Genomic DNA, 17,554 nt, shown 5'->3' with positions numbered 1-17,554 from the left:
TGCAAGTGCACGTCACACTTAGAGAGAAGTATCTTAGATTGATAGTAACACCTATTTTAAATTTTGAGACCGGTATTGCAAAGCTGAAACATTCAATAATTTTAGCACTGTGGTAACACTATAAAACATGTGCGATAAGGTACGACCACTGATATAGAGGAAAAAACGCAGGATGGTGCATTATATTCAAATATGAACCTGTCCAAAAATAAATGCCACACAAAATGAAATTACCAGAAGCCTAAGGCGAAAGCTAGCTGGTCAGCAGTAATATGAGAGGACAGTTCCCCAATACGGATGGGATAGGAAAGTTGCATACTGACCTCAACAGGTGATGCTAAAGAAAATGCATCTCTTCTGTTTTCAGAAAAATACCTGGTAGTGAACGGTGTCTACTCCTTCCTGGAACATATATTTTCCATATAATGAAATAGTCTGGAACAGCAGAGAGAGAGAGAGGTGGAGAAACTATCAACAGTGGGGCTTGTCAGTCCTCCTTACACTGTGTCTAACACATGGATAAGGTGCTAGGAGCTGGATTACTATGAAAGTCTATGCACATTTCTCCAGGATATTACAATAATAACAGTTTGAATTAATATCGTGCCTTTAATGTAGAAAAAACATCTTCAAGGCTCTCCACTGACTTATCCCACCTTATCTCTACAACCTGCTCAAATCTTATATCCCTTCCTGTACCTTCTGTTCCCTCTTTCCAGCCTTTTGTGCCTCTCTCCTCATTCCACAATTGATTGAACTATCTGAACTCTCTCAACCCTCTTGTAATATGCCTTTAAGGGATGGCAGCATGCCATAACTTTAAGTCATGTTACAACATCCCCCTTTAATTTTTATTCAGCCTCAGTTTCACTTTGACTTGGAGCAGAACACTGGCACACATCCCTGCTGCTGATGTCCTCAAGCTTTTTATCAATGTTCACATGTGCCTGTTCTTAATACACGAACCCACAATGTGTTTGCACAATCTAAGGCTGTTCACAATGTTGTACTTGTGTTTTTTTTTATTCGTTCATGGGATGTGGGAATCACCGGGTCAGCCAGAATTAATTGCCATCCCTATTTGCCCTTGAGAAGGTGGTGGTGAGCTGCCTTCTTGAACCGCTTCAGTCCATGAGGTGTGGGTACATCTACAGTGCTGTTAGGAAGGGAGTTCAAGGATTTTGACCCAGCGACAGTGAAGGAACAGTGATATATTTCCAAGTGAGGATGGTGTGTGGCTTGGAGGGAAACTTCCAGGTGGTGGTGTTCCCATGTGTCTGCTGCCCTTGTCCTTCTAGATGTTATTATTCGTGGGTTTGGAAGGTATTGTCTAAGGAGCTTGGTGAATTGCTGCAGTGCATCTTGTAGATGGTACACACCAATGCCACTGGGTGTTAAAGGTGGAGGGAGTGAATGTTTGTGGAAGGGGCGCCAGTCAAGCGGGCTGCTTTGTCCTGGGTGGTGTCAGGCCTCTTGAGTGTTGTGGGAGCTGCACTCATCCAGGCAAGTGGAGAGTATTCACCACGCTCCTGACTTGTGCCTTGTAGATGGTGGACAGGTTTTGGGGTGTTAGGAGGCGAGTTATTCACCACAGGATTCCTGCCTCTGACCTGCTCTTGTAGCCACAGTATTTAGATGGCTAGTCCAGTACAGTTTCTGGTCAATGGTAATCACCAGGATGTTGATAGTGGGGGATTCAGTGATGATAATGCCATTGAATGTCAACGGGTGATGGTTAGATCCTCTCATGTTGGAGATAGTCATTGCCTGGTACTCATGTGGCGTGAATGTTACTTGCCACTTGTCAGCCCAACCCTGAATATTGTCCAGGTGTTGCTGCATTTGGACATGGACTGCTTCAATATCTGAGGAGTCATGAATGGTGCTGAACTTTGTGCAGGCATCAGCAAACATCCCCACTTCTGACACTATGATGGAAGGAAGGTTATTGAAGAAGCAGCTGAAGATGGTTGGGCCTGGGACACTATCTTGAGGAACTCCTGCAATTATGTCCTGGAACTGAGATGGATCATTGACCTCCAACAACTACAATGATCTTCCTTTGTTTCTAAGTGTGACTTCAGCCAGCAGAGAATTTCCCCCTGATTCCCATTCATTCCAGTTTTGCTGGGGCTCCTTGATGCCACGCTCGGTCAAATGCTGCCTTGATGTCAAGGGTAGTCACTCTCACCTAACCTCTGGTCTTTTGTCCATATTTGAACCAAGACTGTAATGAGGTCCAGAGCTGAATAACCCTGGCAGAACCCAAACTGAGTGTCACTGAGTGGGTTATCGCGAAGTAAGTGTCGCTTGATAGCACTGTTGATGACCCCTTTCATTACTTCATGGATGATCAAGAGCAGACTGATGGGGCGGTAATTGGCTGGGTTGGATTTGTCCTGCTTTTTGTGTACAGGGCATACCTGGGCAATTTTCCACATTGCCAAGTAGATACCAGTATTGTAGCTGTACTGAACAACTTGACTGGGGGCAAGGCAAGTCTGGAGCATACGTCTTAAGTACTAGTGCTGGAATGTTGTCAGTGCCCATAACCAATTTAGTATTCAGTGGCTTCAGCCATTTCTTGATATCACGAGGAGTGAATCGAATTGGCTAAAGTCTGACATCTGTGATGCTGGGGACCTCTGGAGGAGGCTGAAATGGATCATCCACTCAGCACTTCTGGCTGAAGATTGTTGCAAATGCTTCAGCCTTATCTTTTGTACTGACGTGCTGGGCTCTCCCATCATTGAGGATGAGGATATTTGTGGAGCCTCCTCCTCCAGTGAGTTGTTTAATTGTCCACCACTATTCACAACTGGATGTGGCAAGACTACAGAGCTTAGATCTGATTGATTAGTTGTAGAAATGCTTAGCTCTGTCTATCACTTGCTGCTTATGCTGTTTAGCATGCAAGAAGTCCTGTCTGTAGCTTCACCAGGTTGAACCTTCATTTTTAGGAATGCCTGGTGCTACTCCTGGCATGGTCTCCCGCACTCTTCATTGAACCAGGGTTGATCCTCTGGCTTGGGATAATGGTAGAGTGGGGGATATGCTGGGCCATGAGGTTACAGATTGTGTTCGAGTACAATTCTACTGCTGCTGATGGCCCACAGCACCTCTTGGTTGCCCATTCTTAAGTTGCTAGATCTGTTTGAAATCTATCCCATTTAGCATGGTGGTAGTGCCACACAACACAATGGAGGGTATCGTCATTGTGAAGGCAGGACTTCGTCTCCACTCCTATCGATACTGTCATGGACAGATGCATCCGCGGCAGGCAAGTTGGTGAGGATGAGGTGAAGTGAGGTGGTTCCGCAGACCCAGCAATAGCAACTATGTCCCTTAGGATTCAGCCAGCTCAGTCTGTAGTAATGCTACCGAGCCATTAAAATCTCTCAGCAAGAGTACATTTTGTTCCTTTGCCACCTACATGATTTTTCCATTTGGTGTTCAACATGGAGGAGCACTGATTAATCAGCTGGGGGTTGGGGGGAGGGCTGGGGTACGTGGTAAATAGGTTTCCTTCCCCATGTTTGGCTTGATGCCATGAGGCTTCATCGTGTCTGGAGACTATGTTGACGATCAGGCAACTTCTTCCTGATTGTACATCACTGTGTCACTGTCTCTATTTTAAAAAATGTCCTCTCCATCCATTGCTCCTATTTCCCACCTTCACCTCCATAAAGTCTCCTTCTTCATTAAACATACCACATAAATGCACGGTATTGGACTTACCCCATTTTGTTCAGCAGATACTTATTGCATATACTATGCCTCACTATACATGCAAGCCACTACCAACAGAGCAAATATATATTTTATTTGGAGAAGTTAAAAAATGATTTGGCCCTTCAATTTCAACATCAGAGTTTTCTAACAGAGCTGCATTGTGTTGATATGGTACTTTGTCTTGTAGTTGTATTCCAACAATTCATACATGATAAATTTCTAATAAGTAAGTTGCATGTTGAAAAAAAGTTTGAACACATTGGGCAGTAGTAAGACACAACTTCTCTAGTTCAAACTATTTGCTTCTATTAATGAGCTCAAAACAAGAGCTCCAGAAGATGTATTACTTAATGAATGTATCTTCCCTGATTGATGTTCATAAAAAAGTCATGCTGCTCTCAATCAAAAGGATTATTTTTCTCCCATGCATAGGGTAGCCATGGAGTCCAGGAATTGGCATGACCTTTCTGAGCTGATGAACAAAAATTTTGAGCTACGAAGGTAAGATCTTATGTTTAAATCTGGCTTTGAGAGAGAGGTTTTAAAGCTGATATTGTTTAGCTGGCTTCAACTCACTTTCTAAAGAGCAGAAAAACCATTTGTCAGGAAATTGATGGGATAGGTGCAGTGCTGGTCTTCACCCAGCCTGATTTAACATTGAAGTTAGTGGAGAGCAATATTGGGCGAGGTGAAAACCTGATCCTGTGGGTTTACTGCCTGGTGAGTTAGGTTAAATTACCTCATGTTATGATGCTACTTTCATATTAAATGACTTCTGTTATCTATTGCATATTTTTTAAAAATTTGCTGTTTGTTGAATTATATGGTATATTGCATATTAAACAGTACCGTTCAATGAGCATACACAAAGAGCATCTCTTAATTTGAGTACTATAGTATCGTTCAAGGGAAGATAATACCATAATGGTAACGTCAGTGGACTAGTAATCCAGTAGTCTCTGGGGACATGGGTTCAAATCCCATCATGGCAGCTGGTAGAATTTAAGATTAATAAATTTACAATTGAAAGCTAGTCTCAGCTAATGATGACTATGAAACTATCATTGAGTGTTGTAAAGACCCATCGGGTTTATGAATGCCCTTTAGGGAAGGAAATCTGCCATCCTTACCTTGTCTGGCCTACATGTGAGTCCAGACTCTCAGTAACATGGAACCAGGTGGGTTTTTATGACAATTGGCAATGGTTGCATGACTTTTAATTCCAGATTTTTATTGAATTCAAATTTCACCATCTGCCGTGGTGGGATTCGAACCCAGGTCCCCAGAGCATTACCCTGTGTCTATGAATTACCAGTCCAGTGACAATACCACTATGCCACCACCTCCCCTCAAATATAATGTTATTAATGGCTTAAATAACGAGAATTTAATTTCCTAAGTATCTAAGTATAAATGCTTTATGTCGTTTCAGGTCGATATACACAGATGCTTGTCTGGGTCAAGGAAATTTGAAGATGGTGCAACTTGGCAGAAAGGTATTCTTCAAAATAGTTTATTTTAGGACTAATTAAATCTGTATGTTTTTTATATATAATAATAGTACATGAATCCCAGTTTAGTAAACAATTCAATAATGAATTCCAGTTTAATAAACAAGTAAACAATGTACAGAATCAGTTGCATATTATTGTGATATAGTCACAACTACTTTACGTTCAGATGAAGCAAAAGAATTGATTGTTGTCACATTGGAGCTTACTTCTTTTTCATTTAGGTTAACTGTAGTTTTAAATTTCAAAAATGATGGTATGAGGAAAACTGAAGAAGGTGGATTTTAAAATGTGACTGAATAATTAAAGATGGAAGACCTGCTTTATACTTGCAACAATCACATAAATTACTGCAGCTTCGCTTTCAGAGTGCTTTCTGGTGATTTAGTGGACAATAATAAATGATTGTTTCGGCATCATCCTTTTCAAAATTGATTCCAAGATTACATAGTACCAATCAAAATTTTAAGAACTACCAAATCCCTGATTAAAATTTTAAGGTGCAAAATTTACCTTCAATTTTATTAACAGAATTAACATGCTCCGTTAAACTGACTGTTTAATTTTGAATGCGATTCTGTTGAAATTTGATGTGTAGTTCAGTAATTACTGGAATAAAAAACTCTGTGTATCTGTTATTTTTGGCAGTTTGGCTCTGCGGTAAAGCTTCCTGGCAGTGGAGGAGCAGTGATTGGTCTCTGTCTAGATTCTGACAACCTGGTACGTTGAAATAACTGTGCGTTGAGGTGGATCAGTTGCTGGAGTTATGAGTTAGAAATGAGATGAACTGCAGTCCTTGTTGTTTTGAGAAGCATTTAGAACAAGCAAGCATGCATCACATGTTTAGCGCGACAGTTAAATGCCAATGAGATAAGCAAGTGTTTCAATGATTTGTATCAGCATAATCCATTGACTGCGCTAGTTTTGCAGCCAGCTCCTAGCCAGCTTTGTTCTCCGTTCAGCTTTACTTAAGGTCTGCTTAAATTAGATTTGCAATGTTGCTGACATGGGTTTCCATATTCTTTCTAGGTCGAGTTAAAGAAAGCTTTCCAGGAAGCTGGGTTTGTCATCTGTGATGTTGTTCCATATGGCCCTTGACTTTCAGTCAAGAAATGACTGATGAGAATTTTATGGTAGCATTAATCTTAAAGAGTAATTTAGTAGAAAAGTAAGTTTAAATGAACAAATGCAATAATATAATGATTCCCTCAGGCTTGACTTAGAAAACTGAAGAAAGCTACTGCAATTGGTACAATTTTTAAAAAATGCTATTAGTTTAGTATTCTGGAAAATATCTTATTTTACACTCATCACTGCCTGATGCTGGTGTCGAGTAATGTTCAGACAACTGAGAGATGCAACAAACATACGCCATGATAAGACCATTGGAGCTCTGACTGTAACCTGTATACAATTCTCCAATTCCATAAAATCTTATGGCAATCCACCAGCCTGATGAATTTTAGAAGGTACGTTATATTAATCTGTCTCATATTTTAAATACACTACTACAGCATACAGACAATAATGGATAATGAGATCAAGTTACAGAGTTAAAATCTAATGCACTTTAGATGACGTTATCAACTGCAATTATATTTAAAATACTGTTTATGTCAGTGACAACTTCTTGGCACCCATAGTTCTCAAGCCTGGCTGTGGTCAGAAAGGATATTAATTCCCCTGTGATATCACCATTGTAAAGTTGCCTTTTAAAAGTGACTTTGAAGTTGGCTGCTGCCACTTGCTGTCTTCACTATACATTTAGTACGGGATCGCGCACCATTGAACTTACTGTAGTTCCTTCAGAAGTGCCAACACTATTCTCCCTGAGCACGACAGATGTGAATGATTTATGCTGGTACTATCCAATTATTTTGCTGCTAATAACAGAGTTGAGTATTACTTGCTAATCTTAAATGCCAAATACAAAGATAGAGGCTGCAGTTAGTCATGTAGTCATTTAAAAAGAGCTGCAACAGGTCTCAAATTTGGTAGTTTATAATGACTAGTAAAAACGTTAGCAAAAAAGGGATCGTTGAAGAGGACTTGTCAAGATAAATGCTGAGAGGTGCTTCCGTTAGCTCAAGAGTCTAGAACTGGTCATAGTATCAGGTTGGCCACTTAAAACTGAGATGAAGTGAAATTTCTTCACTCAGATAGTTGGGAATCTTTGGAATTTTATATCCCACAGGGCTCTGAATGCTCAGTTGTTGAGCATATTCAAAACCGAGCTTGATAGCTTTTGAGGATCCAGGGATGGGGGTAAAAGTGGAATTGAGGTGGAAAATCATCCATTATCTTCATGGAGCAGGTTTGAGGGGGTGTATAGCCTATTCCTTGTAATTCTTATGTTCAGTAAAAATCTGTACCTGTCACTGACAAAAATCAGTTGAAAATTTCTTTAGCATTGAGGCACAGCACATCTTATGCTGCAACCAGTAGCTTCTGTAAGTAAGATAATGCTTACATTAATAGGAAGTTAGATATGATGTATGTTTTCCAAGCTACTTTATTAAATTTTTGCATGCCTGCAAAGCATAGTTCTGACACAGAAGTACTGGTTTTGTAAAGGAACTATGCACAGCCCCCAATCAGAGCGATGCTGCTGGCTCCTACTGGCAAGCGCTACATGTACATAGGAATGTTCCAGTCTATGTTTGTGGAGTCCATCTCCAATCAAATGATTCCCAACACTACAGACCAGATTCTAGGTGCATTCTTCTCAGGGGAAGGAAAATCGAAGGATGAGTTGTTGGCTATTTTTCTCTGCCCATTTAAGGGGTGCTTTGATGAAGGACTGGGAAGAGGCTGATTGGCTTCTTGGATTTGGAAAAAGATTGGCATAGCAAAATAAAGGGAGAAAATGATTTCACATCAAAAATGTCCAACTGCCAAGCACTCTGAAATGTAGCAATTGAGAGGAAAGAGAAATGTGTTTAAATCACATGCATTTTAAAATGAAGTTTCATCCATATCTTACTGATTCTGACCATCTGTTTTCTGATAGCCCTTTAACAATCGATTTAAGAGCACTAGCTTTAAACAAAATATCTCCATATGATATTAAGATTCCCCTTCCCAGGATAATATACTGAGTTATACAGAAAGTAGCAGAGAAATTAAAAGGTAGTAACATAATGGCCCAAATTTTGAGGTCACTGGTGAAGTATAAAGCAGGAAGTATAAAATGGATTTAAATCATGCACAGAAAATGAAATAAAAATTAGGAAAGACAGATTTGATTAAAGATGCAGGCAGAAAAGTAATTTAAAAAAAAATCTCCAACACTGTTAAACGTCTGAAGGAATGAAACCCCACACTCATAAAATTACATTTTCAGGGCCAGAGAGATGATTTTGAAGCAATTATCACTTATCGTGCTGTTAAAAATTCACTTAACGCTCAGTACGCCAGCCCTAACTTGTCTAGGCATGTTTAGTGGGAAAATAGCGGTAACTACCCCAACTTCATGCCGTTGCATTGATCTCAGTGCCAAGTCTCTGGGCAACAACTGTTACAGTTTACCTTGTGGAGGAACAAGGTGCTTCTGACAGCAGCTTCTGGATTTCCGCATTCTTGATTTGCACGTGCGCATACAACAGAAATTGCTGTTGATTTACCCTATAGTAACGTTAAGTGCTGACTGCCTCACAGTTAGCATTAATGTAAAGTCCAGGCTAATGAGGTTGAGATGACAGTGGCAAAGGTTAGGAACCACTTCTAGGCCTCTGGTTTGCAAATATAGGAGGTAAATGTTTTATTCTTCTTTAAGATGAATAATTACAGCAGTATTTCAAATTGGTGTTGATTTACTTTTGATTTCTACTGCAAGTACATTGTAACCGTTCATGTGAAGATGTAAATTCATTAATTGCCTCCTTTAGACCAGGCCAAGACTATGAAAATTAATTCAAGAGTGGGAAGTAGTCCAATTTGAGTTTGAAATTCAGGTTCCAGTCAGGATTCCAAATGTGTTATCCAGCGGGTACTCCGCCATTGTACCGATGGGACATCAAGCTTTTCTAAAGTTTCAGCTACTGTTTTCTTCATGTACGTGGCAATCAAAATTTTCTAGCATATTTCAGAAGTTGTTGCTGCTGTGGCACTTGCTAAAATAATCCAGGGCTGCTGCCACCCTGGGACTCTCATCCTCCACAATCATGATTCCTATACCCTCGCCACCTACCCCACCCCAACCCCTAAGCAACTTGCTTAGCTGCTAGCAGCTTCTGCCTAATTTTCAGACTTCAACACATGAAGCTGCGTCACAAAGTATGTCTGACACTTGGCAGCTCGCCTGATGAATTTAAATGGCAAAATCATTGTGGGCCTCTTTGACATGGGAATAAATGTTCGATTGCCCACATGTCAAAATCAACAACCTCCACAGAATTGTGGATTTTCACATTTATGAAAGAGTTCCAATAATACATTGATAATACTGTGATATTATGTGCTTATAGCTCTCATATATGATCTTAATAATGTGAGATAGGGTGAGTTGCACATCTTTATTTTATGGTACATGTTCTCTTATGAATCACTATATCTGGTACAGTTATGTTGAGGTGCTCGTTGATGAATGTGCTTTTCTATGATGGATTTAAGTGTAATTTTTAATTATTGAACGGAAATAAAAACATTAAGATTTTTTACATGTCAAACTTGAAATAGCATAATTTTAAATTCTGATACACAAATTTCTGGATATTTTATACTGAATCATTGGTCCTGAATACACATGAAATTTATTAATCCTGTATTTTTTTAATAACCCATTGCAAATGGAAGGAATGTAAAATTTAGGAAATGTTCATGCTTGCTCTTTCCCAGTGTATTACCAGCCAGGTAGTGAAATATACAATGGAGTAGATCCCAGCTTCACTGCTGTTCTGTGTTGGGTTAACAGACATTATTGACAGCAGTGGATTTGCAGATGCCCTCAATCCTCCTGGGTTTAGTAACAAGAAAATTCCACACTTAAATGAAATGGGATTGAGCTTTGGCCATGGTGCCTCCAAAGGTCTAGTAGCTTGCTGATGTTTGTGATGTATGAAGTAATGCATTTGGGGAGGAGAAACAAGACAAGGGAATGCAGAATAAGTGGGCAATTTCTGAGAAGTACAGAGGAACAGAGGGACCTTAGGGTGTTTATCCACAAATCCCTCAAGACATCAGCGCAGGTAGATAAGGTGGTTAGTAAGCATATGGGATACTTTTCTTTGGCCTGGAACTTCTGATCTCCAGTGGGTTGTACCTGGGGGGCTACCCCAGAAGATGCACTGGGAGACCCCCCAGAAGTCCCCACATGGGGATGGCCCAGGAAGTTCAAACTTCAAATGGGCAATTACCTTGCAGTGAGAACCATCCAAAATTCCAGTTTAAATTCCAGGCTTCGGATGGTTCTGACTCTCTTACCAGAATAGTTAGAAAGATTAAGATCAATTCTAACTCCTGGGTAACTGTGGTACTGATTCCTCGCTATCCCCCACTGAACCCCCCCCGGACTACTCCCCATCTGTTGACTACCCAATCACACCTCCCCCCCCCCCCCCCCCGCCTCCTCCCCCCACCCCACTCCCTAAACCCCCCCACCCCACCCTCCCCCACACCCCCACCACCTCCACATCCCCCCCCACACCACCCCCCACCTCCACCCCTTCACCCCACACACACACACACCCCCCCCCCCCACCTCTTAGAAGTTCTGGATCAACATTAGTCGAGACATAAAGTATAAGAGCAGGGAGGTTGTGCAAGAGCTGTGTAAAACACTAGTTAGAGCACTGTGTACAGTTCTGGTCACTACATTATGGGAAGGATGTGGTTGAATGGGAGGGAGGGGACAGAGGAGATTTACAAGATGCTGCCAGGCTTGGGTAATTCCAGCTGAGGTAAGAATGTGTAGGCTGTGGTTGTGTTCTTTGGAACAGAGGAGGTTGACTTGACATTTAATTGAGGTTTAGTAAATTATGGGGGCCTAGTCAGAGTGGATGGGAGGGACCTATTAGAGGTCAATAACCAGGGGTCATAGATTTCATAGGGGACATAGAAGGATTAGAGTGGATTTTGAGAAATCTTTTCACCACAGGTGAGGGGTCTGGAATTCTCTGCCCGAAGGGAGATGGTAGAGGCGGAAACCCTCGTTACATTAAAAGAAACATTTGGAGAAGCACTTGAAATGCTGCAACCTACAGAGATACAGGCCAAGAGCTGGAAAGTGGGATGAGATTAGATAGCTCTTTTTTTTTTTGTGGCCAGTATGGACAAGTGACATCCTCTCCTGCCACAAATTTTCTACGGTCCTACAATTTGCTGTCTTGGCTTACAGTTCAAGAACAGTTTCTCCAAAGTGACGTCACTGGGTCTGGTGGTACGGGGGGGGGGGGGGGGAACCATTTCCCAGCAAACAGAAGCAGAAAATGTGGGAAGAACTCAAAACGTGGGAAGAACTCAGCAGGTCTGGCAGCCTCTGTGGAGAGAGAAACTGAGCTGACGTTTCCAGTCCGTATGAGCCCTGACATAGGGAAGGAGAGTCAGACGGACTCGAAATCGAAATGTCAACTCTGTTTCTCTCTGGCCGCAGGTGCTGTCACAGCTGCTGAGTTGTTCCAGCATTTTCTGTTTTCGTTTCAGATTTCCAGCTACCCCCCCCCCCCCCCCCCCCCCAAGTATTTTGCTTTCATCTTGGGACCACTTCCCAGCTTCAGTTCACACCTTTAGGGGAGATAAAACTACATGGAACGTTTAATGACATTGCCATTTGCACGCCAGCGAATAAATTCAATCACAACTTCGCTTGTTGGAGATGCTATGTACACCACAGCAACAATCTTCATAAAGACTATTATACATAACACACACACAGCTGGAGTTTGTTTACTTACTGACTGACTGACTAGGGGTGGTGATCCCTGCATCTCCGGCCGCAGGGGAGGGAGGGGGCGGGGTTTTACCACTGCGCATGCGGGTTGCCCTGGCGGGCGGCTGCTTGCGCGCGCACGCGCGCGAGGTGCCGGTTAGGTTTGAATTCCCAGCCGGGGGGGGGGAGAGCGCATGTACGTGAGCGGTTGCTCGGCGCTTTTGGCGCCAACCGGGAAGAGACTTTGTCGGAGCCGCAGACGAACTAGGAAAGGGCAATTGTGGTTGCCCTCTGTTATTTTAAATGGGTCATTGTACAAGCTACAAGAAATAAATTGAAAGCGAAACATAATTGGAGTAAATGTGTATAGAGCCTTGCAGTCCTTTGGACGGTAGGTATGAAGGTGACAACATTTTGTCCGCTCCCGAAGTGGACGAGAGGACATGAGTGTCGGGTCACTGTGGTTTGGATTGCTCCTTCAGTGTCTCAAGACGTTAACCCATATGCTTAAACTCTCCCACAGCTTCATCTCTCACTAAACTGGATAATTATCCGAAGGGAAAAGATTCACGGGGCTAAAATTAGGGAGTGCGGCTAACAGTTGCTTTTGCAGAGAGCCGGCATGTGCGTGACAAGCCGAATGGTTTCTTTCTGCGCCTCCTGTATAATCTCTTGAAGCCATCAACCTCTCCACGCATTCTGAAATAATGACAGGAAATATTCAGGTTTGGCAGCATTTGTGGAGAGTGCTGACCTGCCATCATAATTTCGAACCAAGAGTCCCTCTGAGTCTCCTGCACAACCTTTTCTTTGCTGCAAGATTTGGCCAGTTGTGCTCTGACCTATCTAAGCCCCAGGGTTTGACCGTCCCCCACTCCCCCCCGCCTCTCTCCTTTAATATCCTCCTCCAAGCCCATTTCTTTCAGCTTTTGGTTACTCTTAATACTTCCTTTGGCCCACCATCCATTTTCTTTGTGCTTTTATGAATCACCTTGAGATATCTCTCTGTAAGGTGCCATTGAGTTGTTAGGTGTTGTCAGATCTGTCTGCTGATGATGAAAGTCATTGGAAAAAAACCTAATGTCCCCTTATCCTAAGACAATACTATTTTTTTATTTCAGCTATTTAAACTCCATGCTGTGTACCTGATATGCAGGAGTAATGAGGCAGTGCTACATGCATTCATAAGCTAAATAAAAATTGAATGTTTATTGAATTAAAACCCCATGCTGAACTTCATTCCTTCTAGTGAAACTGCTACTTTGCCAAAATAGGTTGGTCATATTATTGCTCAACAGGCACTAGCAGTTTTGGTTGAAACTCAATAGCTGGCATCATTTCTTAAATTTCAGCACTGAACATCTTGCATTAATTATTTCCTTGTTTTGTTCTCTCTTTTTGTAAAACATTTAATTCCACTGGGTCAGACTTTCGTGCGGAATAGGCAGTTGTTTCCAAAAATAAATAACATGCAGCCAACAAATTTAGGAGTATATATCTTTGGCTTTTTCCATAATGCTGAATTAATTGGATGAGGAATATCAGAGATACATCTTCAGGTTCAATGAAACATTGAATGGCATCATCACTATGTGGTTAACTCTTTTAATGCCCTTATAGGGATGGGCAATTTGTTGTATCTTGCAAATCTGCACAGACCATGCCACTTCTACCGGATTATGAAGAGACGTGGCTTTGCTGCCTCTACTTCATTGCAGAGAGAAGCAACAGCTATGTCAGCTGAAGAGGAATGACTTAAGACAATTTCATTGAGTGCCAGCTATTCCCATATCCATTAAGATTACTGGAGAGCAACTTTCAGCTTCCATGCCACAGAATTTTCCAAACAACTTCTGTATAAGCCACTTATAGTTTATTCCTGTAAAAAAAAACTGACTATTTGCCAGGGGAAGCTCTTTCACATAGAAAGTAGATTCCAACTGGAGAGGGTGCAGAACCTCTAACATTTGGCAAGCTTCCTAAGAGTCCAGGGCCCCAAAGATGGAACCCATGTGGCATCAATGCTCCACATAAACCAGGTATATACAATCTGTAAAAGCACAATTTAGAGTGTGCTAAATATGCTGGATTTCCCTGGGATAGCAGTAGGATTTCTCTTCATTATCTCAGCTTGAGGAAATAGACAAAAGGTCAACAAGGCCTGATTAGTATTCAGCAGTTCTGCTAGAAATAAATGTTGCATATAAGCAAAACTTTGAAATTTCACAAGCAATCGTAAAGTAACTTTCACAATTACATTTCCAATACTGTCTTGAAGATATCATGTTGTTTTGAATGACCCACTGTTTATTAATTTGGTCCATCTAATGGTTTGGTAATGGTCATTGGTTGGAAGCCACTTCTTAAAAGGGAATTATCATTTGACAAAGTGCCTTACAGTATATTCTACAAAGTTTAAGTTATTGATGTGAGCATGTAATCCACTGTATACTGCATGAAACTCGACCACAGGTCAAAGAAAAATCACAATTTTGTCCATTGTAAAAGATGCATTTGCTCTATCGTTTGCATTGCACAGAAAGGAAAAAAAGTCTAAGCTCAAAATTGCAAATATCAGATATTGCTGTTACTAATGGAATGGTAATTAATATGGTTTTATTTCATGTGTTTAGAGGCAGATGTCAGCTGTTCCAGTCAAAATTGTTGAAAATAAAGGGATAAAGCGTAGAAAAGAAATGGAGGTATGCAATACCATGCAACTTTTGCTTAAAAGGATAGATTTTTGTCTCCAATACCTGGACGTGAAGTATTGGGTGAAGAGAACTGCCAGCTTGATTTATGTTCCATTAATTTAAATGGAGACCATATTGGACAAGTTCTGCTAAAAAGATGAAATCCTCCTGGCCTGGTGTTCCTCTCTATGTTCTTGCAAACCAACACTTGACACTCAGGCATTAAACATTAAGATATACTTAAATTATTTTTGCTTTAGCTACAAATGAATGGTCTATTAAATATACATTTCCAGTATTCTCTCGTCGGGACTTGGAAAAGTTTATTAATTTTGCTTCCAATCTCTGCCCCTCCATCATTTTCACGTGGTCCATCTCTGACACTTCCCTTCCCTTCCTTGACCTCTCTGTCTCAATCTCTGGTGATAGACTGTCCACCAATATCCATTACAAACCTACCGACTCCCACAGCTACCTTGACTACAGCTCCTCACACCCCACTTCCAGTAAGGACTCCATCCCATTCTCTCAGTTCCTTTGCCTCCGTCGCATCTGTTCCGATGATGCTACCTTCAAAAACAGTTCCTCTGACATGTCCTCCTTCTTCCTTAACCGAGGTTTTCCACCCACGGTCGTTGACAGGGCCCTCAGCTGTCCGGCCCATCTCCCGCGCATCCTCCCTCACGCCTTCTCCTCCCTCCCAGAAACATGATAGGGTCCCCCTTGTCCTCACTTATCACCCCACCAGCCTCCGCATTCAAAGGATCATCCTCCTCCATTTCCGCCATTCCAGCATGATGCCACCACCAAACACATCTTCCCTTCACCCCCCCGTCTGCATTCCGAAGGGATTGTTCCCTCCGGGACACCATGGTCCACTCCTCCATCACCCCCTACTCCTCAACCCCCTCCTGTGGCACCACCCCATGCCCAAGCAAAAGATGGAACACCTGCCCCTTCACTTCCTCTCTCCTCACCGTCAAGGGCCCAAACACTCCTTTCAAGTGAAGCAGCATTTCACTTGCATTTCCCCCAACTTAGTCTACTGCATTCGTTGCTCCCAATGTGGTCTCCTCTACATTGGAGAGACCAAACGTAAACTGGACGACCGCTTTGCAGAACACCTTCGGTCTGTCCGCAAGAATGACCCAAACCTCCCTATCGCTTGCTATTTTAACACTCCACCCTGCTCTCTTGCCCACATGTCTGTCCTTGGCTTGCTGCATTGTTCCAGTGGAGCCCAACGCAAACTGGAGGAACAACACCTCATCTTCCGTCTAGGCACTTTACAGCCTTCCGGACTGAATATTGAATTCAACAACTTTAGATCTTGAGCTCCCTCCTCCATCCCCACCCCATTTCTGTTTCTTCCCCCTTCCTTTTGTTTTTTCCAATAAATTATATTGATTTTTCTTTTCCCACCTACTTCCATTATTTTTAAATATTTTAAAATCTTTTATGCTCCCCCCACCCCCACTAGAGCTATACCTTGAGTGTCCTACCATCCATTCTTAATTAGCACATTCGTTTAGATAATATCACCGACTTTAACACCTATGTGTTCTTTTGTTCTGTTGTCTGTGACATCTTTTGATGATCTGCTTCTATCACTGCTTGTTTGTCCCTACAACCACACCACCCCCCTCCGCTTCTCTCCCCCCACCTAAACCCCGCCGCCCCCCACACACACACACACACACACACACACACCTTAAACCAGCTTATATTTTACCCCTTCCTTGGATTCACCTAGTTCTGTTGAAGGGTCATGAGTACTCGAAACGTCAACTCTTTTCTTCTCCGCCGATGCTGCCAGACCTGCTGAGTTTTTCCAGGTAATTCTGTTTTTGTTCTTAAAAATGTATTCTTTCACAGGATGTGGATGGTGTTGGCTACGCCAGCATTTGTTGCCCATCCCTAATTGCCCTTGGGAAGGTGGTGGTGAACTGCCTTCTTGAACTGCTGCAGCCCATGTGGTGTAGATACAATGCTGTTACAGTGGGAGTTCCAGGATTTTGACCCAGTGACAGTGATGCAACAGCAATATAGTCACCAATCAGGATGGTGAGTGGAGGGAAACTTGGCAGATGATGGTGTTCCCATGTATCTGTCGCCCTTGACCTTCTAAGTGGTAGAGGTTGTGGATTTGGAAGGTGCTGTCGAAGGAGCCTTGGTGTATTACTGCAGTGCATCTTGTAAGTGATAAACACTGCTGTCACTGTGCATTGGTGGTGGAGGAAATGAATGTTTAAGGTGGTGGATAGAGTGTCAATCAAGCAAGTTGCTTTGCCTTGGATTGTGTGAAGCTTGAGTGTTGTTGGAGCTGCACTCATCCAGGCAAATTGACAGTATTCCATTAGACTCCTGGCTTGTAGATGGTGGTCAGGTTTTGGGTAGTCAGGAGGTGAGTTACTTGCCACAGAATTCCCAGCCTCTGACCTGATCTTATAGCCACAGTATTTACATGGTTTGTCCAGTTCAGTTTCTGGTTAATAGTAACCCCTGAGGTTGATTGTGAGGGATTCAGCGATGGTAATGCCATTGAAAATCATGGAGAGATAGATTCTCTCTTATTGGAGATGGTCATTGCCTGGCACTTGTGTGGCACGAATAGCAAGGGGAAGAAGTCGCGGGTGGGTGTCGTCTACAGGCCCCGAAGAGTTGCCTCACTGGAGGACAAAGTATAAATCAGGAAATAACGGAGGCATGTAAGAAGGGCACTACAATTGTCATGGGTGATTTTAATCTGGACA

General features: G+C 42.3%; 3 protein-coding genes across 6 annotated transcripts in view; 2 read left to right on the top strand and 1 right to left on the bottom strand.

Annotated features, from left to right (window-relative positions):
* LOC121269660 (glucuronokinase with putative uridyl pyrophosphorylase) overlaps window positions 1-9,910 on the top strand; it is a 55,286-nt gene extending 45,376 nt beyond the window's left edge. For 2 of the 4 annotated variants that reach the window (XM_041174438.1, XM_041174437.1), the window contains exons 20-23: window positions 4,165-4,233; window positions 5,165-5,228; window positions 5,892-5,963; window positions 6,273-9,910. In XM_041174438.1, coding sequence (XP_041030372.1) covers window positions 4,165-4,233; window positions 5,165-5,228; window positions 5,892-5,963; window positions 6,273-6,341 — 274 coding nt within the window. In that variant the 3' untranslated portion in view covers window positions 6,342-9,910. Of the gene's footprint in view, window positions 1-367; window positions 473-4,164; window positions 4,234-5,164; window positions 5,229-5,467; window positions 5,660-5,891; window positions 5,964-6,272 lie in introns of those variants that run through there. The other 2 variants (XM_041174439.1, XM_041174441.1) reach the window with 2 other exon arrangements.
* sc5d (sterol-C5-desaturase) overlaps window positions 1-12,174 on the bottom strand; it is a 76,191-nt gene extending 64,017 nt beyond the window's left edge. Inside the window, exons 1-2 of the mRNA XM_041174448.1 lie at window positions 12,134-12,174; window positions 324-435 (exon numbers count right to left, since the gene is read on the bottom strand). The gene's annotated coding sequence lies outside the window, so the exon portion shown is untranslated. The remainder of the gene's footprint in view (window positions 1-323; window positions 436-12,133) is intronic.
* A 171-nt stretch (window positions 12,175-12,345) lies between these two features.
* The window catches only part of bco2a (beta-carotene oxygenase 2a), a 78,398-nt gene continuing 73,189 nt past the window's right edge, over window positions 12,346-17,554 (top strand). Inside the window, exons 1-2 of the mRNA XM_041174445.1 lie at window positions 12,346-12,499; window positions 14,742-14,810. Coding sequence (XP_041030379.1) covers window positions 14,748-14,810 — 63 coding nt within the window. The 5' untranslated portion in view covers window positions 12,346-12,499; window positions 14,742-14,747. The remainder of the gene's footprint in view (window positions 12,500-14,741; window positions 14,811-17,554) is intronic.

Source organism: Carcharodon carcharias, chromosome 25 (genome assembly GCF_017639515.1).
Source record: "Carcharodon carcharias isolate sCarCar2 chromosome 25, sCarCar2.pri, whole genome shotgun sequence".
NCBI lineage: Eukaryota > Metazoa > Chordata > Chondrichthyes > Lamniformes > Lamnidae > Carcharodon > Carcharodon carcharias.
Note: the sequence above shows the minus strand (reverse complement) of the source record. Positions and strands in the feature narration are given on the sequence as shown.